Source organism: Nilaparvata lugens, chromosome 1, assembly GCF_014356525.2.
Source record: "Nilaparvata lugens isolate BPH chromosome 1, ASM1435652v1, whole genome shotgun sequence".
Lineage (NCBI taxonomy): Eukaryota > Metazoa > Arthropoda > Insecta > Hemiptera > Delphacidae > Nilaparvata > Nilaparvata lugens.
The window spans coordinates 50,303,752-50,330,344 of NC_052504.1; the positions used below are offsets into that span (position 1 = coordinate 50,303,752).

The following is a 26,593-nucleotide window of genomic DNA, read 5'->3' on the forward strand; positions in this document are numbered from 1 at the left end:
ATCACATGATCACATTCCCATTTGAAAAAATAAAGTTGTATTCAACATGGCGGATTCAAGATGGCGGACCAATCTTTTGAAACAACAGAGAAGTAGTTTTTTTTTTAATTCGAATAGGATCCTAATGAAACATACACTTAAAATATCCTCGTAAAAGAAATATTAAGCTTCTCCCATAATTTTCACCAATCCTGTATCATACAAAAATTATATCAATACTGTAACAATTTTATAGTTTCTTGAAAACCAAGGAAAATTATTTCTACTAGAATCAATATTGATCAGTAATAGAAGGAGTGCTAAGTAATCCTATTATATTAAGCAAGCAATTTTTGTGTATATTTATATATTTGGTTATTTTTATATCAGATTATTTTTATATCTGGTTATCTGGTTATTTATGTCCAACGGATCTCAAAAACGGCTTTAACGATTCTCACGAAATTTGTAAAATAGTAGGTTTATGATAAAAAAAATTCGATTGCACTAGGTCTCATCCCTGGGAAAACTCGCTGAAGGACATGAAAAGGATAATAATTATCCATTCTAGGAAAAACAGATGATAACTTCGTCGTCTGTCACAACAGAAGATACGTGTGTGGGAGAGAAACAGAATTATATCCAGCTGTGTAATCAATCAGCGAGAAATATTATCTAGAAATTATCTAGAAATCGACTTGATCAAAATAACCTGATTTGTTGACATGACATGATAACCATTCTAAACTGGAGTATATCATAATTTTCAAAGTTAATCAATATATGACAATTTTAAGTGATTAGTGAGTGTTATTTTGTTATTCAATTTGGTTTGTAAATAATCTAAATTAGAACTTTTTTGTTTTCAAATGTTTGGACTGAAAATTGAGCCTGAATTCAAGTGCATAGAACATAACCTACTTTCTGGACTATTTATTTATTTTATTTATTTATTTAATCATTCAGAATTACACAACTTACAGAAAAGTACCACATTATAGTGTATAGATGAAAATTCGGGGAAGAAACAGGTTTGGGCTGTGCCTGTTCGTCCTTCCCCAATCATTTTGAAGAATTATGTTCTGTTTATCAATACTTTATAAATAAATAACGAGCGAAGCTCGGTGTCCCGATATTAGCTATGAAGGAATGAAGGAGAGAATATGCCATGAAACTATATTTCAATTTAGCTATGAAAAATTTATTTACAAATTACAATACAACTGAGGCTAATTATCATAAAAAATGAAATAGGAAATTACTTATTTAGGTATTATTAGGTATTATTATTATATAGGTATTTATTTAAGAAATTGGATTACTATTTAATTCCAGCTAAAGACTCTATATGTCTGGTGGCATCTTTTAGCCCACTAACAAGTTCTTCTAATTCTTCCAGGGAACAAAGGAAATTGTATTTCTTTATAATTATGCCACCTGATGTATTGTCTGTAGCAGCTTCTCCAATCAGTTGTATGAAGAATATGGGGAAGTTATCACTGCATGTGCTTGACTGAAATGAAGAAACAAATTTAAATTAGTTGTTTAAAAATATAATTCTTTTTAAAAGCTTGTTATATGAAATTCGACTACCAAATTACCTATTTTACCCATAAAACGTCAACATGACTAATGAGTTGAAATGTTTTGGTCGATAAAAATTTGTCGAAGATACGCTTGAAATTCAGCGTTTTTCTATAATTTTAAGCTTTTTAATTAACTTATAGACAGGAATATTTTAATTTGTAAAACATGTTCAACTAATATTTTTTGTTTGGATTAATTTTCTAGGGTTTTCAGGAACTTGTAAGTGTGAACTCGATACACAGTTTCAGCTTGGGTAATAACGGTGCTGAATTAGAGGGTTTATTTTCTCCAGTTTTAACTTTCCTAGCCCTATTACCATAGGTAAGGAAAGTATTGCTTTCAGTAAAAAACTAAGGTACCCCAATTTCTAAATTTCTATACGTTTTAAGGTCCCCTGAGTCCAAAAAAATGGTTTTTAGGTATTGGTCTGTATGTGTGTGTGTGTGTGTGTGTGTGTGGGTGGGTGTGTGTGTGTGTGTGTGGGTGTGGGTGTGTGTGTGTATGAGTATATGTGCGCTGTGTACACGATATCTCATCTCCCAATTAACGGAATGACTTGAAATTTGGAACTTAAGGTCCTTACACTATAAGGATCCTACATGAACAATTTCGATCAAATGCAATTCAAGATGGCGGCTAAAATGTTGTCAAGAACAGGTTTTTTCGCGATTTTCTCGAAAATGGCTCCAACGATTTACTAAACATTAAATGGCTCCAACTAAACATAAAGATCAAGCATGAAATTCTCTACAATTAATGTTTAGTAACATTTTCACCTAAAATTGAAAATAAGCTTGAAAATTGAGAAAATGTGATTATTCAATTGCAAACAACTGTTGGCAACTGTTGATTCTATTTATTCATTCACTATTAAGAGATAGCAGACCTTGTGTGTCTCCAGCGTTATTGTCCTGTCACCAGCTGGCTCAGATCTTTAAAAATAGTAGAATTGAAATGCGCTTGAGCACTAGCGTCAGGTGATGAATTTTCATAAGAAAGAATCAGTGGATTGGCTGCTTTTACACTTTTGGATAAGTGAAACGAAAAGTAAGCGATAGGCTATGCCAAAAATTCCAGAATAAGCAAGAGCTACCAAGAGATATCCATGGATACCAGAGTCATTAAATTCCGAATCAACTAAATTTGGAATTTAATCTTCAATTGCATCAAACAAAAACAAAAATAACACGATCACTGCTAATTTGATAACTGTCAACGGGAAATATTAAATGCCAATGAATAAAGTCGAGGTCGACTCTTAAGCCCCGCACAATATTCTACAAAATTCGCTGCAATTAGACTACTATTCTACAGAGCAGTTCCAACACATCAATTAATTATTCGAATGATTTGACTCAATAATTTTCATGCCAAGTTGTGGCCTAATCTCAAAAACGATTATAACAATTTTTGTAGAATTTAGATTAAAAATGTTTCACAAAGATAATCTTATCTTTTAATTCCCGTAGCGAAACACGGGTGCCCTGCTAGTAAATAGATATTTTTGCAACTCTGCGCTACATAATTGAAATCAGCCGGTAATTGGATCGAGACTAAGTCTTTTTTTTTGACGGGAGGAAGAAAGCTCAAATGAGAAATATATGCGAGCGAAGCGAGTATATGCTATTCTTGGATGATCCAGCCGGGGGTTAAGGGGGCGGAGCCCTCTGGCTAGACGGATGAGGCTAGCAAAGCTACATATAGTAGCTTATAAAATAAAATGAGTCAATTTCATTGGTGTTTGTTCCATGCTTCCTAGTCTACTTTTTTCAGAGGATACATTGAAATGATATTGAAAAAGATGAAATTATAATATGGTTTTGAAGGCAAGGTTCTCAAGTGGTTTGCTTGTATCATACTTTGATGAGAGATATCAGCGGGTGGAAATACAGTCTCACCCTTTTGTGTATCAGTCGGAATGGTGAGGAGTGGGGTCCCTCATGGATCAGTCCTTGGTCCTTTGCTTTTCCTTCTATATATTAATGACTTGCCACCACACCTTGAACCAGCACACTGTGTTTTATACGCTGATGATGTGAGTATTTTATTGAAAAGTAACAGTCAGCATGATATGGAATCTGAAAGTAGAAGAGCTCTTCAGAAACTATAAGAATGGCTGGCCTCAAATATGTTGGTACTGAATTACAATAAGACTATGCAGATTCCATTTAGGACGGCTCGGGAAGCAGTACAGAACTCTCCTGTATTGAACCTATCTTTATTCTTATCAATAAAACAAAGAGCCTCCAAAATATATACGCCTGGTAGTGGGAGAATCTTTAACTCTTTGAAATAATCTCTACAACTTGCTCTAATAGATTCACCCACCATCACTCCAACTGCCCACTTTTGAATCCTAAATATATGTATTGCATGAGTTGAATTGCCCCAAAATATAACACCGTATGAAAGAAGAGAATGGAACACAGCAAAATAAACACTTCCACTCATACCAGAATAGAATAGAAATAGTCTTTATTCATCAGATGTAGAAATACATTGGAACAGTGTCAATAGATTATATATATATATATATATATATATATATAATATATATATATATATATATATATATATAATAACTAGGCTAGCCTAGTATAGACAAAACGTTTCGTCAAAAATCAATGTTAAACTCTTGAAACGAATACAGCGACAATTTTACCAGATATTCCCTTAGCTACTTTGCAAACATTGTTGGATCTTCTAATATTTGGAGACTGCTTGGCAACTTTACAAAACACTTCTTACCTCTGTGTATGTTTTTTTTTCGTAAAAAGATCTAATCTGTGCCTCTCTGTTATACGACCAAACCTTGTATTATAACCGTGAGTGTTATTTCTCAAGTTTGTGTCACCAAATTTTTTGAAAAAGACTATAACATCATATAATTATGTATTGTCCATATATTGTTAAAATTTCCAGGTCTGAGAAAGCTAATTTTACAGAATCAGTTCTATTGAGGTTCAGCATAACTCTTATTGCTCGTTTTTGCTTTTTTAGAATTTTATCAAGGTTACTTTTACTTGTACTACCATATATGCAGAGACCATATGATAGATGTGCATGTACTACTGAGTGGTATATTGATTTTAATATTTGTATACTACATAAACTGGACATTTGACGCAATGCATATAGGCCTGGGGATATTTTTTTCACAACATTGGCAACATGATTATCCCACGAAAGGTTGCTATCTATTAACAGACCAAGAAATTTAGTTTGATCTTTACAATCTAAAAGGGTGTTATTCATAGCTACGCTTGGACACAATTCACTCCTGTTCTACCTTGTTGAAAAGGGGACTACAATAGACTTACTTGAGTTCAGCAAGAGATTTCGGCTATTCAGGTATTCATTAATAGAGGACAGGCCTACAGCAGATGAGAGTTCTACATCCTCAATCGATTTTCCTGAAAATATGATGTTAGCATCATCTACATAGAGACACACAGAGGCATGTGCTCGAACCACATCAGGCAGACCCTTGATGTAACATAGGAATAGTAAGGGACCCAAAATGGACCCTTGAGGGACTCCATACTTTAAACTTCTTAGGTTAGAGCGATAACTGTATCTGTAACTAAGATTATTTTTCTCCTCAGTATGCTCTATTTCAACAAATTGCTGTCTGCCAATCAAATGAGATGAGAACCACTTCCTCTCCTTATCATGTATTCCCAATTCCTCTAATGCGCGCAAAAGAACATTATGAGACACACTATCAAATGCACGTGTCATATCTAAAAATATGCCAATAATTCTCTCACCTTTATCTATTGTATTAATTATGGTATCTATGAAATCCACCATTGCTGTAATTGTTGACTTTTTTGAGCGGAAACCATGCTGTTCTTTATCCAATAAATGGTTTGCTTCTAGGTATTTCATTAATTGAATATATACCACACGTTCAATGATTTTTAAGAAAACTGATAACAACGCTATTGGTCTGTAGCAACCTGGATCTTTGATGTCACCTTTTTTAAATATTGGAAAAACTTTAGCTATCTTCAGTTTATCAGGAAATTGACCTGCTATAAGGGATGAATTTATAATGTGTGTTAATGGCTTGATTATAGCTCGTAAAACTCGTTTCACTACTGTTATTGGGATATCATCTGGCCTAGAAGAGTGTTTGTTCTCAAATGACATCACTATTTTATGTAATTGACACTCAGTAATAGGTTCGAATCTAAACCTCAATGAAGATTGATTACAACGTGGATTTTGTACAGTTACAGGTCTAATGGTAATAATAGGTTACCAAGCAGTATTGAATCAGTAAAGTTCCTAGGTATATATATTGATAACAGACTGAATTGGTTCTCGCACGTGGAGTCCCTAAGTAAGAAATTATCTAAAGGCCTTTATATGTTGAGAAGATTGCGTGGAGTTGTTGATGTTGACGTTTCGTTAAATGTTTATTATGCTCAGATATTCTCATTGTTGTCTTATGGAATCATTGTATGGGGCAATTGCAGTAGGTCCATTGAGATTTTTAGGCTTCAGAAAAGGGCAGTAAGAATAATAATGAATGAAAACCAAAGATCTCATTGTAGGCCTCTTTTCAAAAAACTTAAGCTGTTGACTCTGCCGTCCGTCTATGTTATAAGCCTGCTTCTCTATATACATACGTATAAAGGGGATTTGGCTACTGGCACTGAAGTCCATAATCATAATACGAGGCACAGAAATAACATAAGAACTGAATACCTCATGTATTCACGATCACAAAAAAGCTGGCTGTTTATTGGAGTAAAATTGTACAATTTCTTGCCACTATCTATTAGAAGACTTTCTTGTATGAGTTTCAAAAAAACTGTTAAATTTATCCTGCAGCAAGAATGCATTTATACAGTGGCTGATTTTTATGAAATTGATTTTCGTATGTATGAATTGTGAAAATGGGTTTGTAAATTACTTTGTATTGTAGAATCGTATTGTTTCTGTGCTTTGAATTTTTTGTATAATATTATATGTTTGTGTATATGTATATATGTATGTATACAGGGTGATTCATAATTATGGTAAAATATTTTAATACGTGATAGTAGAGGTAAAAATAAGAAAAAAAGTTCCTATAAACATATATCCATAAACGCTTCATTAGCGAGCTATACAGAGTGAAAGATTTCGCCCGGAGTTCAGTTCCTCTGGTGAAATACACAGATGCTGAATTGTTTGGGGACTGGTTTTTGAAAAACTTATGCTGGATTCATATGGAGAAATATCTGAAAAATTGAATAAAACTAGTCTGGAAGCTGTAGTGTGAGTAGTTTTTGAGAAAAAAGTTGAAATATGCAAAAAATCCAAGTGGAAAAACACAGACTTCTACGTTTGATGCCCAATAACTTTCTTTAATGACCAGTAAACAAATAATTTTTCGCAATAAAAATTGTAGAGAATTTAATTCTGAAAAGAATTATGTAAGCTGTGTAAACTAAATTCAAATAAACGTTGGATAAAATGTATTCTTATGTAGTACATTACACCACAAAAATTTGCTGTTTTATGAGGAGAGAACTAATAACTCATAAGTTGTATCTGATTGCAAATAAAATATTCGGTTTTTCATGAAAAGCTTTTTTTATATAAAAATAGCATATCTAAATGACATTAAACTCATACCAAAAGACTTGTAGATTATGCCATTAAGCCTGGGAGGAAGCTCGAACAGAAGTAGATGATCTCCTATGATTCCTGCCCAAATGTTTACTGAAAACTGATGTTGTGGAAGATTAGGATTGATGGCATGAGGATTCTCAGCTGCCCAAATATGTTGGTCGTGGACGTTAACGATAGCTTTTCTTGTAAAGTGTGCCTCGTCGGTAAATAAAACGGTTGTGAAAAGTTTGGGTAAACAAGTTTTTCTAAAAACCATTGGCAAATACCAGCACGGGGAATACAGTCTCGTGGCCGTAGTATGAACTTTCTGGAGGTGGTATGGATGTGATTGTTGCTCTTTTAGTATCCTCCAAATAATAGATTGATTGACATTAAACTGCACTGACAATTCTCTTGTGCTCTTCTCTGGATGTTCATAAATTTCATTAAGAACTTGTTCTTCTAACTCAACAGTCATAGTAGATCGGGGTCTGCCTGCATAAATGTTAGGCCTAACTTACAGTTTGTTTTTTTTTTTGTTCAACAGTGAGCTAAAATATTTCTGAAAATAATTTTCAGCTGATAATTTCTTTTAAATATATTCTTATTTAAAACATAATAAATCAGCTGTTTCGGAACAGCTGTTATTAAAATCCATGTTTTATTTGCAATCAGCTACAACCCATGAGTTATTAGTTCTCTCCTCATAAAACAGCAAATTTTTGTGGTGTAATGTACTACATAACAATACATTTTATTCAACTTTCATCTAAATTTAGTCTACACAGCTTACATAATTCTTTTCAGAATTAAATTCTCTACAATTTTTATTGCGAAAAATTATTTGTTTACTGGTCATTAAAGAAAGTTATTGGGCATCAAACGTAGAAGTCTGTGTTTTTCTACTTGAATTTTTTGCATATTTTAACTTTTTTTCTCAAAAACTACTAACACTACAGCTTGCAGACTAGTTTTATTCAATTTTTCAGATATTTCTCCATATAAATCCAGCATAAGTTTTTCAAAAACTAGTCCCCAAACAATTCAGCATCGGTGTATTTCACCAGAGGAACTGAATTCCGGGCGAAATCTTTCACTCTGTATAGCTCGCTAATGAAGCGTTTATGGATATATGTTTATAGGAACTTTTTTCTTATTTTTACCTCTACTATCACGTATCAAATTATTTTACCATAATTATGAATCACCCTGTATATCTATATATTTATATGTGTATGTATGTATGGATATTTATATATGTGACGATTGACCATACATTTTGTTAAATGTCTTATGCCAATAAAGAAATTTCTATTTCTATTTCTAGAACCATTGGGAATATCTGGTTTAACAAACCTATCAACAGCCGAAACAAAAAAATCGTTACCAGATATAGACAAAACCTCAGAGACGACATTCATCGAACTGGTATGTAAGAGAGGAGGGTAAAGAGTGCAGGAATTCGGCTTTATATTTGATCGCCAACACGCGTTAAGGCTATCTCATGAGAAAAGTGAGAAAAGTTTAAATTAAGGTGAGGGAGGCGTTGTTGCGGGTTTGTCCTTATTCCAGTGGGGGATTCTTTTTGCATTACGAAATGCAAAGATTGACGACTTATATTATAATTGACAAATCCGTACACCCCTTTCATAGGTGATCTGTGGGATGAAAAAAAGATAAAGCCCACATGCACATGGTTCTAATGACCCAATTTCTTAAAATATCCATAATTCTTTTTCTATTGTCTATTCAAATGAATTTCATACATATTTTTATTTCATATTTTCTAATATATTTTAAATTTTATAATATAACTTGTTAGTTGTGGCATTACATTTTTATAGTCTATTTAATCGTTCTAAATTTTGAATTTCAAGTACAAAATAATGTTTGGACAGATAATTGTAATTTGGAGTGAAAAATAAAAAGTGACGACGTTGTTCCAAACTAATATTAATTTGAAAGAGGAATATTAAAGGGTTCGCCTACTTTTCCTCCTCCAATATCATTTTCATAACTTGAGTTTGTTGACCGAATAAAGTGGGATCTAAGATTGAAGTCGACGGTTTTGCATTTCTCTTTATGTATTTATGTTTTATATGTTACGCATTTGCGGCGAAACGCGGAAATAGATATTCATAAAATTTGACAGGATGGTTTCTTATTAAATTGCGCGTCGCCATATAAATAAGGTTTTTTGAAAGTTTGCATTTGAAGGATAATAATGACAGAAAAAGGAATTTCCTTCATAGTACGATATTACTGTAAAAATCAGACTACAGAACTAGTAGTTCTGTGATTAGTAGACCTCACGCAGTTTTCTCATCCAATGTACCTAGAATGTATTCTAGGTACCTTGGTGTCACCTGTTCACCGGCTTCTCCAGACATTTGTGTACGGTACAGCAATGCATGCAATGAATAATCCACTTGTCAGCTGATTGATTAGGAATTATTCTATTTATTATGATTATATATATATATATAATTAATCCTATCTTTAAACTATACGATAAATAGTGATATCGGAGTATGAAGGAAATTCCGTTTTCTTTCATATTATCCTTCAAATGCAAGCTTTTGATGTTAGCATTTTTGATGCACCAACCCCAACAGCCATTACCCGTTTTCACACCGATATCTCACCGACACGATAAGACAGGACAGAATTTACTCCGTCCGATGGAAAATATTAGAGGAGGCTGTGGTTTGTAACACCGCGAAGTCTACGGTTCACAGAACTACTAGTACAAATGGATATTAGTGAAAAACTGTATACGATACACACACTGTACACTTCCAATACATATCGATACCAGGTGTATCGATAAAACGCCGTATCGATAGATTGATACATCAACCTGTATAGATTCATATCCACCCATCCAACAGCTAGATTACAACTCTGTCCTTGAAAACCTAGATACTTGACGGTAGTGCCAAAAAAATCCCTCTTCTCAACAAAATTCCCATATATTTCCCGAACAAACGAAATTCCTGGTTTTCCCGCCCCGTGGACGCCCTGTTATCCTTATAAAAGAAATATCAAGCTGTTTTATAATCTTTACTGAACCTGTATATGTGAGAATAGTTTTATTTAACTAAGCGAATTGAGATCTAAGATTCAAGTCGACGGTTTTGTATTTGTTTTCATGTATGTATGTTCCGCATTTACGGCGAAACGCGGCAATGGATTTTCATGAAATTTGACAGGATTGTTCCTTTTCGAATTGCACGTCGATGTATATATAAATGTTTTTTTGAAATTTTACATTTTAAGAATAATATAATAGGAAAGGAGTTTCCTTCATACGCCAATATTACCATTAAATTAGACTATAGAATTATTCATCATAAATCATTGTTGAGTGGATTATTAATTGCATGCATGCAATTTCTCTCGACCTATCTCTGCTTTCAACTCGGGCTGACCAGTTACCAGGAAATGTCTTGTAGGAAATGAGCTTTTGATTATGATAGTTGTTTACAACAGATGATTAGCATTGTTGATACACCAACCCAAACATCCATTAGCCATTATTACACCAATATCTGACCGACACGACAGGACAGAATTTATTCTGATGGACAGTATTGGAGGAGGCTGTGGTCTATAACTGCGCGAGGTCTATTTACAACTAGTAAATCAGATTGAGCACAGGGAATTCCGAGCACAGCAAATACCAGCAACGTGGGGTATCATTTATTTTCTTAGGATTCTCTTTTCATGATAGTTTTCATTATTGTGCATTGGAGCAAGCGGATGCTTGCATTGTGCAGGCATGCACACTGATTGCATACTGCAAAACTGATTGAGCATATGCATGATAGATCCTCCACAATCTAACACACAATCTATAGATCCACAATCTAATGTCTAGCGCCTACCGTACTTGGCTAAGCTCAGACAGACCATACAACATCCTTCTGAGTGTGCCGAGCACTGTTTTCAAGTTATAATAGTAGATTTAATATGTAACATGTAGAAGCCATTATTAGCGAGTTAGCGAAACTGTTTTCTCGCTCTTTTTCTAGTTGAACGACCATGACATCTAGACCAAAGCTAGTTTCCCAGGATATATATATATAAAATTGTGGCTCCCAGTCGCCGGGGAATGTAGATAATAGAATAATTGAAAATGACCTATGATCGAAACTGGTCGTTGAAATATTTTAAAGTTTTTATTAAAAGGGTACTCCAAGTTTTTATTAATTTGAATAAAGTAGCCCATGTAAGTGAAGTGATTTTATAATAGAATCACTCCAACTTAGCCTTCATAAAGTGTGATACGCTTTGCTTGTGACTGACTGACACTTTGCTAGGAGCAGTACGAGAGTAGAGATGTAGTCTCAATTTCTCTATCGCTCGCTAAGAAGATAGTTTTCAGTATTTTTGCTATTTGAGTGTCTTATTCAACTGAGAGATCACTGTCCACAAAGTTTCCTTCGTCAGACAAAAGTGTGGTTCAATGTAATCAGTATAATACCAAACACATTGGAGGAATCAAGAAAATTCCAACTATCAATATATATTTTGAGGAAAATAATATTATACTTATGACTCAACATACTTTTATACAGAAGTCCAATCTCCAGCTAACATCAATTATCTGTGGAATGGAATGTTGTAGTCTGAAAAGCACACTCCTCAGATCCTTTTTTCGCTTTTCATAGACATCAGTGAGCAGTTTCAGACGGTCTGGATTGAAGTTGTAGGACTCCACCACTGAACGAAAGCTCTTATCGTCGAGGTCGTGACTTGCAGCTTCGACAAGCAGGATGAGTAGTGCAGCGAAACATTCCTTCACAATGTCCGACTTCGACGTGCACAGCTCTTTCAGATCTGTAATTCCAAAGTAGATTATTTTTCAAATAGTGATCTCACTCAACCCTTAAAAAGGATAATTGTATAAAAATAATTTTTGAATGCTGATAGGTTTTCCTGATATTACTATATACTAAGCTCTTAAATAAAATATCAATCACAAAAAGGCCAATTTAAAGACATCACGAGTGACATTTTCAATTCTCAGGATAGTATTAACAGTTTATGAGTTAAAGATTTTACAGCCGGTCCAAACACTATAAATTTGCCCCTTCAATCTATAAAAAAATCGTGTAAAAATAGAGATAGACGATTGATATCATGATAGTGATTCCAGATTTGGATTCTGAATCAGAATAGGTGTCTACCAATTTCTCAATCAATGTTCAGTCATTCCTGGATGGATCGCGTCAAAAACACAAAAACACATGAACATTAAATAGTCAAACTAATATTGTCAATACAGAAAATAACTTATGTCACTTGATTGGCAAGAGTAGGCGGCGTTGAGGTTAGGTTACTCAAGTTGTTAAAATGTAATGTTTATGACGTTAACTGTTTTCAATAAGCCACTGCACCATTACATTTTTGAAACTGTTGATACATGTAGTCTGGAGAAAAGCGGCCTTTTTTGAACATCTTCATTGCCAACGCACGGAAACAATCCTTCACTTTGGAAAGTCTACATCGGCAAAGGTCGATGATTGCACTACTTGTTGTTTTATGAGAATGAATCTGCCCTGTCATGGTGTAGGATTCCTGATGAGTCTAGATGTTTAGGAGCAATGCCAAAATATACTGTCCATAGACTATGTGTAGGCATAGACTATGAAAGATGGGCTTACATTACATTATTCAATATTCTTGTACCGTAACTTAAATTTATGCATAAACCTTGTTTAAGTTACCAGCTAGTTGATTGATAACTATAGCTAGCACAAAAAGTTCTGTATAAATCGAATTAAGATTTGTAGTGACTTGAAGATTAGTACCATCTATAAATTAGAGATTGTTTCCATTAAAGTAGCCTAGTCATTACAGCTTGTATTAAATTAAGTATCGGTAACCAGTAGTTCGGCAAATGACCTAGACAGCGAGTCAGGAGGCCATAGTTATCATTGCGCTTATTATACAAATATACCAGTCAGGTCGCCAGATTCTGGCAACTGAGAATCAGATTTTGTCTACCCGGCTAGTTTTTTACTCGTCGCCAGCCCGGCTGCCAAATTGCTGGGTTTTTTTTACTGGTCTCCAAGCATGCTTTACACTCGGCCGCAAATTTTTGCTTTCTGGTGACCCACAAATAATCGAATAAAATAAATAAATAATTTAAGAGCTTAAATATTAACTATTTTAAGACAATAAAGCTAATAACTCACCTGTTTTATGTGATCCATGATTTTTAAGAACAATATCTGGCGAGATCTCTACTAATTTCTTGAAAGAATCAGAAGCAATCAAATTCTGATTTCCAAGGCGTTTTAATCCTATTCCAACTTTAGGTGACAATTTCATTTCTGTAAATAGAAAATACATTAATTATTTACGGCTACAAAACTTTATTTATTTACAGTGGGTTAGCCTATCACTTTTCTCAAGTTGACAACAAAATTTGTTTGATTTTTTTATAATCTTGTGGGTGGAATCATTGAAATCCTTAACAAACTCTTCCAATCAACTTTTTTGATAAACGTCAATTAAAACAAAAAATAATAATATTATGTTAATATAAGTAGTCTAAATAAACATACTTAACCTAAATACATTATATCTTATAAGTTATCTACTATATACATAATAAAATATTTTATACATTATATATATATATATATATATATATATATTATATATATATATATATATATATATATATATTACATATGATGTCGAAGTAAAATAGCACTGATACACTCACCATGAACAGAACTAAAATAAAATCTACCTACTGGAAAAAATAATTTTGCACTTGTCCTTCTAGAGGCGCACTAGGACCGGATTAGGAAAAAATCAAACATACGAACAATAGGTCTAAACAGTATGCATTTTTTCAACTCTTTCAAGAACTAATCAACAGAAAATGTAAAATTTTGCACAGATGTTCAGCTAGGGTCTGGAAATTCATAATTACTATGACTTCAATATTATATAAGATTAGTGATTTTCCAGCGTTCACTAGCATTTTTTCAGCTTTTTTATAATTAAGAGTAAACACTTAAATTTAGTAAAAAGTTGAGCTGAATCATGTAGAAATATTGCATTTTAAGGGCTTAGAAGATGCCCAAAATCAGCGTTTCATCAGCTTTTTCAAATAAAATGAGCAGAAAATTTTTCAATTTTATACAAATTTTCAGATAGAAAAAAATAACATGACAAACTTAGAGCAACAATGAATTGGGTGGCACCAATGATACCTCTGCCATTGAGCAGATAATACAGCACTCAGCTGGGGGACTCTCAGCCTTTGCATGTTAGATAACACTATAGAAATATAAAATGTATTGAAGATTAGTGTGTGATCACATTGTGTGCGTATTATGTGCAAGTACATGCTTTGTTATGAATGAACAGGCAGATACTATGACTTCATAGTACTTGTGTAAGGACGAACTGAGCAAAACTATCGAGGAGGCCACACCCAGTTGGCTGCAGGCCCTCATGGAGCTAAGAGTGCGCACCTCCCTTGGCAAGTACGACCCCTAGAAGGCCGATATCACACTTGTCCTCCTGCCCTTCCAGATATTCAAGATTAAGCCCATATCTACCGAAGAGGAGAAAAGTAATTCACCAACTCTTATTGGAATTTGGTTTCGCCATCTGAAGTTGACGTTTTATGTGCAAATACCAGTATGTTTATGTGCAAGCTTGGTTATGCATGCCCAAGCGTGACGATGAGAAACCAAATCTGGAAAGAGCAATGGGAAACACTCACTTTAAAATGTTCACTACTTGCTGGTTGCGTTTAGTATGAGCAGCTACATGCATGACAAAATGTGTTTCAATGGCAATTTTCAAATTTTGTACACTTGCACATTTACGCATCCAATGTGATTGAACTAGACTGCCGACACACAAACGGAGAAAACCTACCAAAGAGAGAAAATATGAAAATTCCTGGTCACTGACTATGAATAATAGGAAACAGGTAACAAATTTAGTAAGTAAAGTGACAACACCTTTATGTTATCCATATCATGAAAATTTGTTCAATGAATATACCGAGCTTTAATGTAGGCTAGTCATCATTGGTTAATAATCACTCTTGAATAATGCACAGATTTGTTATGATATGACATGGTCTTACCAAAGACCTTAAAGAGATACATCTTCAAGGTCTTTGGGTCTTACTATGCTAACTTATTATTTACACTGTGTTTATCAGCCATAAAGGAACCTAAGTTTAGAGTTGGAAATAGACAGCCTATGATAATGAAAATAAAAATAAAATATAAGTTACTGGATAAGGCTGAATATTGAAATCTTTTGCTGAGTAAGCTAACAATATAACCAATAATAACATATTATTTTAGTATATTATTAGTTATATATTATTTTTAATAATAAAAGCTATGGAAATATTTTGTGCTCTATTACTCAATATAGCCCAAACCATAAAAGTTTCCAATTTTATAACATTCTTGTTATACTTTAAGTAGAAGTAGAATTTTTATTCCGTACCTATTCTGTGGTATGGTCACATAAAAATTTTAAATAAAATACAATTAAAGATTGTGGCGTCGCTTACGTAACTACAAGGCTAGAACCATCAGGTGATCAGCTGTTCAAAAGCGTACACTTCAACCCGTGTTTACATTGAAAACCCTATGTTGAATGGAATTTTTCGTGAATAAACGTTAATAATTCAACTGATAATCACTCTTTTCGAATAAAGACTTGTTATTTTATTTTTCCAATTCAAATTTTAACCTACATCATAAATTTCAAGGGTAGTAATCATTGAATTATATTAATATTTTTAGTTGTTGGTTAACCAATTTGTAGGTTACTTGTTTCAAGATAGCTTATTCAAATTCAAACTTACTTCTTTTACAAAAGTATCAAGTTTAGCAGAGGCATGATTTATAAATAAGAATTATCATGTTATTGAACAAAAATAAATTATAAAAACATTGTTGATAAACTAAATTAGTTTCTTTCTAAACGAATTTAAGTACAATGTATTTACGGCTGCGCTCAACTCTATTCTGGAGTTTAAGACTAAATTCATTATTATTCCAAAACTTCCAAGTAAAAAAGTGTTGATTTTAAATTGTGTAGGATAAATATTATATATATATATATATATATATATATATATATATATATATTATATATATATATATATATATATATATATATATATACATATACCGTATATATGATTCATGGCTGGCATACATTTAATAGAGAATGAGTTACAATTTATAAAATAGTGTACCGTACCCTGGTAGGTCTACAAAATTAACTGTATAGTTTAACACCGTAATTTTTTTATTGAAATTATGACATTTACAATCATGAATAATATTTCAATTGAACTACTGTATATACCTATACTTTCTTCAAAGTTTAGAATCATTAAACTGCCAGTAGTGTTTTGGATTACGGTATGTGTTTCCTCTGACCCCACAACTGTGGGTAATTGATAAAGGAGAAGTTATTGAAGATCGTGCTGTAATTCAAATAGCAGAGCTTCAAAACTGAATGAAGTATGAACATATCAGTTTTTGACATTATATTTTATATTAATATATATTAGGTAGAAGTAAAATGACACTCATTCTTTCACCAATTAATCTATTTACTCACCCGGATAAGTAAGAAAGTCGTGTTTCAGTTGATTCGTTGTTGATTATCCATATTTATTACCAATATTATTACAATGTATTGTATTTTGATAACTTTAAACTGAAAAAGCACATTCTTTTGGTGTAACGACGACCGTTTAGTGCTGGTGTTGTACATTCTCAAGCCAAACAGAAACTTGAAACGGTCATCGCCACACCAAAAGAATGTGAGTGTTTTTTCCCTTTAAAGTTATCAAAATGAAATATAGTTAATGTTCAACCTTCTAGTGGCGCACTAAGACACTACCTCCGTAAACTCGGAGGTGTAGTGACTGAGACCATAATTGAAAAAAATTTCAAAGACGACCAATACGGTATGCGCTTTTTTAAGAATTGACAGATAAATGTTGTTAATGTTGTTCAGTTATAGGGTCTAGAAATTTAAAATAACTAAACCTTATTGACTTCTATATCGCCCAGAATAGGCGATTTTTCTGCTCTTACCAGCGTTTTCTTAGCTTTCAAGAGAAAATTCTTACGTTTGGTACAAAATTTCAGGTAACTTGAGGTGTATTAGTTATGTAGGCTATTGAAAGGGCTTAGAAGGTGTGCTAGAAATTGGCGTTTCCAGTGTTTATCTGTGTTTTATCAGGATTTTCAAAACCAAATGAGCAGAAAATTTTCAAATTTTATACACATTTTTAGCATATGAAATAACAGTTCAATGAATGAAATGACAAATTTATAGCAACACTGAATTGGGTTATTAATTGCGCTATGATTCCCCTGCCATTTAGCAGATAATCTTAACTCAGCTGGGGGACTTCTAGCCTTTGCATGTTAGAAGAGACCATCATGAATATTAATATAATTTGTGCAAGAGCGCGCTTAATTATGCATAACCAAGCGTGCAGACAAGAAACGTACAATATCTGAAAAGAGCAAAAGGAACACTAGCTCACACTGAAAGCGTGCTTAGTTGCGTTCAGTGTAAACAACGTGTTTCAATAGCACTTTTCAAATTTTGTTTTCTGGGTCATGCATGATTCTACGTAAATTTGCACATATCCATTCAATGTGATCATACAATTATTCTCATGTATCAGGATATTATTCATATTATTACTGTTGTGACCAAGAATAAATCTTTCAAGTAGTATCCTACCAGAGCATCAATAGACATATCATTGGTTCATTTGCGCTATTGAAGAATATGCATAGATTTTTCATGATATGACATGGTCTTACATATTATATAAATATAAAAACTCTGATATCTCACTCTGCAATAAATTATTATTTACACTGTATCGATCAGCCATAACCCATAAAGAACACTTTACTTACTTACCGGTACAGTACTTACTTCCGATGAGTAAGATGTACTGTATTCCTCACGGTCCTGGATCGGGGAATCGTCAAATTTTCAAATTGTGTCAAACTCACTTTGTTAAGAGTAGAAACAGATTAGATAAAAATAATTCATGTAAGTTACTGGATCAGGCTGAATATTGAAATCCTTTACTGAGTAAGCTAGCAGTATTATCATTGATCACATATATTTGTTTATAATAATATTGTTAGAGATATCGCAATGTATGTTTTGTTTTAATACTAAAGATAACCTACACTGCAAAATTTTTCTATTTCAAGCCATTCTTGTTATGATTTGATAAGAATTCTTATTCCAATAGTGACTTATATAATAAAATGAGTGATAGCCTACCAATTTACCTTTTCAAAAAAATTATGTTTAATCTAAAAATTCCTTAAATCTAATAAAGCTATAAATATTAGCATACTACAAAAGCCGTGATTGTAATTCCTCTCGTAGAAATTGAGCAATACTGTAATCAAAATTGAAAAAAACAATAGGTAGGCCTAATTCAAAGCTCAAGCAACTCAACTTTACACTATATTACTATATTTTTTTACAATAATTGAAATACGTGTTTGAATTTGAAAAAGCTAATTTAAAACATGGGTAACCTACAAATTGGTTAACCAATAACTAAGAATATTAAGAGAACTCAATGATTACTACCTTGAAATTCATGATGAGAGATAAAAATTGTATAGGTAAAATAAAATAACAACCCTTTATTCGAAAAAGTAGTTATCAGTTGAATTATTAACGTTTATTCATGAAAAATTCCATTCGACATAGGGATTTCAATGTAAACACGGGTTGAAGTGTACGCTTTTGAACAGCTGATCGGCTGTATGTACTGGCCGTCGCTTACGTAACTACAAGGCTAGAACCATCAGGTGATCAGCTGTTCAAAAGCGTACACTTCAACCCGTGTTTACATTGAAAACCCTATGTTGAATGGAATTTTTCGTGAATAAACGTTAATAATTCAACTGATAATCACTCTTTTCGAATAAAGACTTGTTATTTTATTTTTCCAATTCAAATTTTAACCTACATCATAAATTTCAAGGGTAGTAATCATTGAATTATATTAATATTTTTAGTTGTTGGTTAACCAATTTGTAGGTTACTTGTTTCAAGATAGCTTATTCAAATTCAAACTTACTTCTTTTACAAAAGTATCAAGTTTAGCAGAGGCATGGTTTATAAATAAGAATTATCATGTTATTGAACAAAAATAAATTATAAAAACATTGTTGATAAACTAAATTAGTTTCTTTCTAAACGAATTTAAGTACAATGTATTTACGGTTGCGCTCAACTCTATTCTGGAGTTTAAGACTAAATTCATTATTATTTCAAAACTTCCAAGTAAAAAAGTTTTGATTTTAAATCGTGTAGGATAAATATTATATATATATACATATACCGTATATATGATTCATGGCTGGCATACATTTAATAGAGAATGAGTTACAATTTATAAAATAGTGTACCGTACCCTGGTAGGTCTACAAAATTAACTGTATAGTTTAACACCGTAATTTTTTTATTGAAATTATGACATTTACAATCATGAATAATATTTCAATTGAACTACTGTATATACCTATACTTTCTTCAAAGTTTAGAATCATTAAACTGCCAGTAGTGTTTTGGATTACGGTATGTGTTTCCTCTGACCCCACAACGGTGGGTAATTGATAAAGGAGAAGTTATTGAAGATCGTGCTGTAATTCAAATAGCAGAGCTTCAAAACTGAATGAAGTATGAACATATCAGTTTTTGACATTATATTTTATATTAATATATATTAGGTAGAAGTAAAATGACACTCATTCTTTCACCAATTAATCTATTTACTCACCTGGATAAGTAAGAAAGTCGTGTTTCAGTTGATTCGTTGTTGATTATCCATATTTATTACCAATATTATTACAATGTATTGTATTTTGATAACTTTAAACTGAAAAAGCACATTCTTTTGGTGTAACGACGACCGTTTAGTGCTGGTGTTGTACATTCTCAAGCCAAACAGAAACTCGAAACGGTCGTCGCCACACCAAAAGAATGTGAGTGTTTTTTCCCTTTAAAGTTATCAAAATGAAATATAGTTAATGTTCAACCTTCTAGTGGCGCACTGAAACACTACCTCCGTAAACTCGGAGGTGTAGTGACTGAGACCGTAATTGAAAAAAATTTCAAAGACGACCAATACGGTATGCGCTTTTTTAAGAATTGACAGATAAATGTTGTTAATGTTGTTCAGTTATAGGGTCTAGAAATTTAAAATAACTAACCTTATTGACTTCTATATCGCCCAGAATAGGCGATTTTTCTGCTCTTACCAGCGTTTTCTTAGCTTTCAAGAGAAAATTCTTACGTTTGGTACAAAATTTCAGGTAACTTGAGGTGTATTAGTTATGTAGGCTATTGAAAGGGCTTAGAAAGTGTGCTAGAAATTGGCGTTTCCAGTGTTTATCTGTGTTTTATCAAGATTTTCAAAACCAAATGAGCAGAAAATTTTCAAATTTTATACACATTTTTAGCATATGAAATAACAGTTCAATGAATGAAATGACAAATTTATAGCAACACTGAATTGGGTTATTAATTGCGCTATGATTCCCCTGCCATTTAGCAGATAATCTTAACTCAGCTGGGGGACTTCTAGCCTTTGCATGTTAGAAGAGACCATCATGAATATTAATATAATTTGTGCAAGAGCGCGCTTAATTATGCATAACCAAGCGTGCAGACAAGAAACGTACAATATCTGAAAAGAGCAAAAGGAACACTAGCTCACACTGAAAGCGTGCTTGGTTGCGTTCAGTGTAAACAACGTGTTTCAATAGCACTTTTCAAATTTTGTTTTCTGGGTCATGCATGATTCTACGTAAATTTGCACATATCCATTCAATGTGATCATACAATTATTCTCATGTATCAGGATATTATTCATATTATTACTGTTGTGACCAAGAATAAATCTTTCAAGTAGTATCCTACCAGAGCGTCAATAGACATATCATTGGTTCATTAGCGCTATTGAAGAATATGCATAGATTTTTCATGATATGACATGGTCTTACATATGATATAAATATAAAAACTCTGATATCTCACTCTGCAATAAATTATTATTTACACTGTATCGATCAGCCATAACCCATAAAGAACACTTTACTTACTTACCAGTACAGTACCTACTTACTTCCGATGAGTAAGATGTACATGTACTGTATTCCTCACGGTCCTGGATCGGGGAATCGTCAAATTTTCAAATTGTGTCAAACTCACTTTGTTAAGAGTAGAAACAGATTAGATAAAAATGATTCATGTAAGTTACTGGATCAGGCTGAATATTGAAATCCTTTACTGAGTAAGCTAGCAGTATTATCATTGATCACATATATTCGTTTATAATAATATTGTTAGAGATACCGTAATGTATGTTTTGTTTTAATACTAAAGATAACCTACACTGCAAAATTTTTCTATTTCAAGCCATTCTTGTTATGATTTGATAAGAATTCTTATTCCAATAGTGACTTATATAATAAAATGAGTGATAGCCTACCAATTTACCTTTTCAAAAAAATTATGTTTAATCTAAAAATTCCTTAAATCTAATAAAGCTATAAATATTAGCATACTACAAAAGCCGTGGTTGTAATTCCTCTCGTAGAAATTGAGCAATACTGTAATCAAAATTGAAAAAAACAATAGGTAGGCCTAATTCAAAGCTCAAGCAACTCAACTTTACACTATATTACTATATTTTTTTTACAATAATTGAAATACGTGTTTGAATTTGAAAAAGCTAATTTAAAACATGGGTAACCTACAAATTGGTTAACCATAACTAAGAATATTAAGAGAACTCAATGATTACTACCCTTGAAATTCATGATGAGAGATAAAAATTGTATAGGTAAAATAAAATAACAACCCTTTATTCGAAAAAGTAGTTATCAGTTGAATTATTAACGTTTATTCATGAAAAATTCCATTCGACATAGGGATTTCAATGTAAACACGGGTTGAAGTGTACGCTTTTGAACAGCTGATCGGCTGTATGTACTGGCCATGAGTTGAGTAGGCCATGTACTGGCCATGATTTGAGTAGGCCATGATTGTGGTATTCTGTGACCATACCACAGAATAGGTACAGAATGGAAACTTGTAATCAAACGCCTATCAAACTAGGGAACTATAAATAGTCTTTATAGTTCCTTATATCTAACCAATGCTTTTTACATGACGCAAATACTAGACACGTCACGTGACCTTAGGAGGTTCCAATCCTGGTCTTCTGATTGGCTTGTGACAGTGAACGAGATCAATTATTGATCCGGATCATTAACGTGATCCAAACCTACCATCAATATAACCATTGATATAGAGAATAAGATTAAGAAGAGCGAAGTCCGCTATGATGCCACTGCGCTAGTGTAGCTACCAGAAATTTCGGGCAAGAAGTCGGGTATTTGTATTCGCTGTGTAGAAAAAGAGCCTTTTTCAAATGATAATATTTCTTTATTGAAGCAATAAAAAATATTCAAAGTATTGTCACCTGGTCATATGGGACATATATATGATTCATATATTTATCTCATATTGATCAGGATTTTAGAGTTTTATTTTACGAAAAGTTTAATGAACGGTGTTTCTGCCTTTGAACAGTTTTGTCATCGACAGAAAGATTGTTTATTTCACTTGTTATCAAAATTATTGTAGTTTCTCTTTTGTTTTTCATAACAAACGTGCTGGCTTGTGCGACGGATAAAATATGTATTTGAAATGGCTTCATGTTTGGCATTGACTGAGTTATATATTAATACCCAAAATTTTTACTGGTCGGTGTGTGAGCTCGTTCGTTAGGACTGAGAGTAAAAGTCCGGCTGTTCTGGTGAAGGGGATAGATTTTGTTCTTGTTTTATAATACAGTTTTCCTGTCACAGTTCGGGCAGTTTAAAGAGAATTGTATTATTGAATAGGAAGGGATCTGAACCCACTTCATTAGATCAGTTTTTTATTTATTTTTCATTATTAATTAACGTCGCGATTAACCAGTGGATGCCAAATTGGGGGCCATTATCATAAAGGTAGGTGACTACTGAGTCATTGTTTTAATTTTTCCATAATCACAACAAATTTAATCTTCACTAGCAGCCAAGCGAGTAGCCCTTGAAATATTTATCTATTTATTGTTATTTCATAATTTATAATTATAATTCTAATTTTTTTTGTACAAATAATTTATTGTTTTGTTTTAATTATCAAAACCAGTACGATCATTTCTTGTGTTTTCATTTCCCCACCTTTTACATAATTGGTGGAGGCGCCGGGTATACATAATTGGTGGAGGCACCCTTACATAATTGGTGGAGGCGCCTACCCCTTCCCACCCTTACATAATTGGTGGAGGCTCAAAGGGTTTTTAATCCAGCTTTTAAAATTTGGACTTTTCCGGTTACCTCATTGAAGATTCAATTTTTGTGGTTTCATTTTTCATTATTAAATAATTATATGTTTTTATTTCAGTGAAATTATGGGTGAAGTAGTTGAGTTTAAACCTTACGGGGCTCTAGAAACAGTTAGTAGGATGAATTTCGAGGATTTATTGAATTTGTGGAACAATAATTGATTACTAATAATGGATTTTAACGGATGGAGAATGATGATTATAATTGAACAGATTAATTTTGAGATTCACGATATTGGAAGATTTACGATTATTATTGATTTTGAATTGTAAAAGCTATGGCAGTTGAAGATTTTGTACGATTGCAAGATTTATTATCAATTCTTATTAGAAAGAATTAGATATTTATGATGAGATGAGAAATTAATGATTATTAAGATATGATTGAATAGGATAAATTTATTATTATTGGAGAGATATCGATATTTGAGATATGGAGAATTTATGATTATTGAAACCAGAATAATTGGAAATTTATTATTTATTATTGAATAGAATTGGATTGGAACAGATTAACAATGGAAAAACTTAGACCGTTACTATTACCGAAATTTTTTGATGGAAAAGATGAAGAATTTGACATTGATGATTTTTTCAACTATTTTGAAAAGTTGCCTTAGCGAACGGTTGGGATGAAAAAGATAATTTATTATACTTGCGGTTTTGTTTGAAAGGAAGTGCTGAGAAATATTTTGACGTTATTGAGAATGATTTGACTCGACAGACAAATTTGAATATATGCCAGTGAAAGAAAAATTGGTTAATTTCTATCGATCTCCTCTCAAATTGTGGAAACTAGAAAAGGAATTAGATACTTGTAGCATGGAATTTGAAGAAGATGGTAGAGATTTTGTAGCACGAGTCTTATCCCTATGTAGAAAAGTAGATTCGAATATGCATGAATCTCGGATTATCAGGATAATTTTAAGAGGTTTGTCTTCAAATATATTTGAAAGAATTATAATGTTATCAAATAGTACTATTGTAGAATTGTATAAAAATATTGAGAAATATGAATTATCATGTCAGTATTTGAATGAGTGGAAATTTGGACAGGTGCAAGTAATTAATGATAATATGGAACCCGAATTTGAAGAACTATTGGAAATCGGAAATGAGTTTGAAAATGAGAATTGTTTAGAAAATGCTATTATCTGTGATGATTTTGATTCTTGTAATTATTATGTTTCAAATGAAGTGGATGTATATTGTCATGTTAGTAACTTCGAGATTGAAAATGGGTTGGATGAAGTTCTTATTTGTAATGATTGTGATTTGAATGAGGAGATATAATTTACAAAGAGGATAAAGATAGGGAAATGATTAAGGAAGAGTTATCAGATTTATCGGAAAGTGATTTGGATTTCTCTTTTACGATTGATAACAGGCCGTTTGAACATTTTGTGAACTCTGGTATGCGTAATGATTGTGAATCTAGAGGAGTCAAGATGCATCAGAATGTTAGTCTCGTGAATAATAGGACTAATAGAAAAAGAAGACGTAAGAAATGTAAAGTTTGTGGTAAACATAATCATTTTACGCGGAATTGTTTTTACAACGTTAATTATGCTTATCGGGTTTATAAAAGGATGCATAGAATTTGTGAAAAAGAAGGCTATGATATTAGAGTGTGTTCTTTTGACGGCAGAAAGTTTTCGGAAAATGCTAGACGTAAGAAAGCATATTTTACTGATAGGACACAGGAGTTTAGTACTAGGCATATTGATGAAAAGTTTTAGACGGCGGTCCATCAAATATTGATAATTCAAGGAATGAATTAGGAGGTTGTATAGTCACTGAATCAGGTTCTACTTTGGAAGGTGTTAGGCACAATGGGATATATGTTAGAAGAAACTATTCTAATACTGATGATAAGAAATATTCAATCTCCCATAAACACGAGATTGATCTTGTAGATATTAAAATTAATTATAGCCAGAAATGTGGATCAGCAAATAATGGTGTTGAACGAAATATTACTGACTCATGTTCAGAGTTGAAAAGTGATGTAGATAATAAAAGTTTGTTAACAAGATGAATGAATCAATTATTGATAAACAAGAACCAGGCCATGGAAATAGTATATTAAACCGATTACAGAAAAAATGTGAATCAGCGATTTGTGTGAACAGTGAAGGTGAAAATACAGAGTCAGATTTGAATTATTGTAATTATCCGAAAGATATGAAGAATAATAAAATTGAAACTGATGGAATTTTTGTTAATGGGAGTTCGGCAGAGAAATATGATGACATAATTTTGAATAGTTTGGAAAACGTGTCCCAGTTAAGCGTTAATAGCGATGAAATATTTATTGAAACAATAATTCTGGAGAGGTTTGAAAAACCAACTCAGCGAAAGTATTACATGAGACAATATTGCTAGTAGAACGAGGCCTTTTAGCTGATTTGCAGTTGTCATTCATGAAGAGCGCTGAACTGTTTGGGACTAATACATCATTCGATGTCAGATAAATTGAAAATAATCATTGTCCGATATGAAGAATGATTAATATTATGTTATGTGGAAAAAATTTTATGTCAATCATTATACCATAATAATGTCGTTTGTAATCTAGATATTGAGTTTTTTTTTTTCGTTGGGATGATAGTCATGTGACAGGTGAATTAAATTTTGGGATTTTATAATTTTTTTTCACTGAGCTTGTAGGTAGTGATAATTTCAATCGTTTATGTCCAATAAAATTTTTCGATTAGGGCAGTAGTTTTAGAGTTAGGTATTTTTCAATAATTTTCAAAAATTTTCTTTTTGGGGTTTTGTGATTTTTTTCTTCATATAAAGTTTTGTTTTAGTATTTTGAAACATATTCTGGAAATTCAATGTAATTCACCGAACGAATCTGTTGTGAAGGAAGTTTTTCAAACGACGATTTTGATAGCGTTCGATATTGATTGACTTCTACTAAATTTTTGCTTTTTTCAAGGGTTA

At 32.5% G+C, this 26,593-nt stretch overlaps 1 protein-coding gene across 2 annotated transcripts; it reads right to left on the reverse strand.

The window, feature by feature from the left end:
- Positions 1-1,146: 1,146 nt before the first annotated feature.
- On the reverse strand, positions 1,147-13,767 carry LOC111052640 (COMM domain-containing protein 3). Of its 2 annotated transcripts, XR_005572226.1 has the most exons (4): positions 13,377-13,758; positions 11,744-12,015; positions 3,465-3,644; positions 1,152-1,492 (listed from the first exon to the last, which is right to left on the reverse strand). XR_005572226.1 is itself a non-coding variant. In XM_039436007.1 (3 exons), exons 1-3 carry the CDS (start codon positions 13,531-13,533, stop codon positions 1,301-1,303), a joined length of 621 nt encoding a protein of 206 aa, XP_039291941.1. In that variant the 5' UTR covers positions 13,534-13,767; the 3' UTR covers positions 1,147-1,300. The 2 variants fall into 2 exon arrangements, 1 of the variants encoding a protein (XP_039291941.1); XM_039436007.1 differs by lacking the exon at positions 3,465-3,644 and having other exon boundaries at positions 1,147-1,492; positions 13,377-13,767.
- Between the last annotated feature and the right edge of the window lie 12,826 nt (positions 13,768-26,593).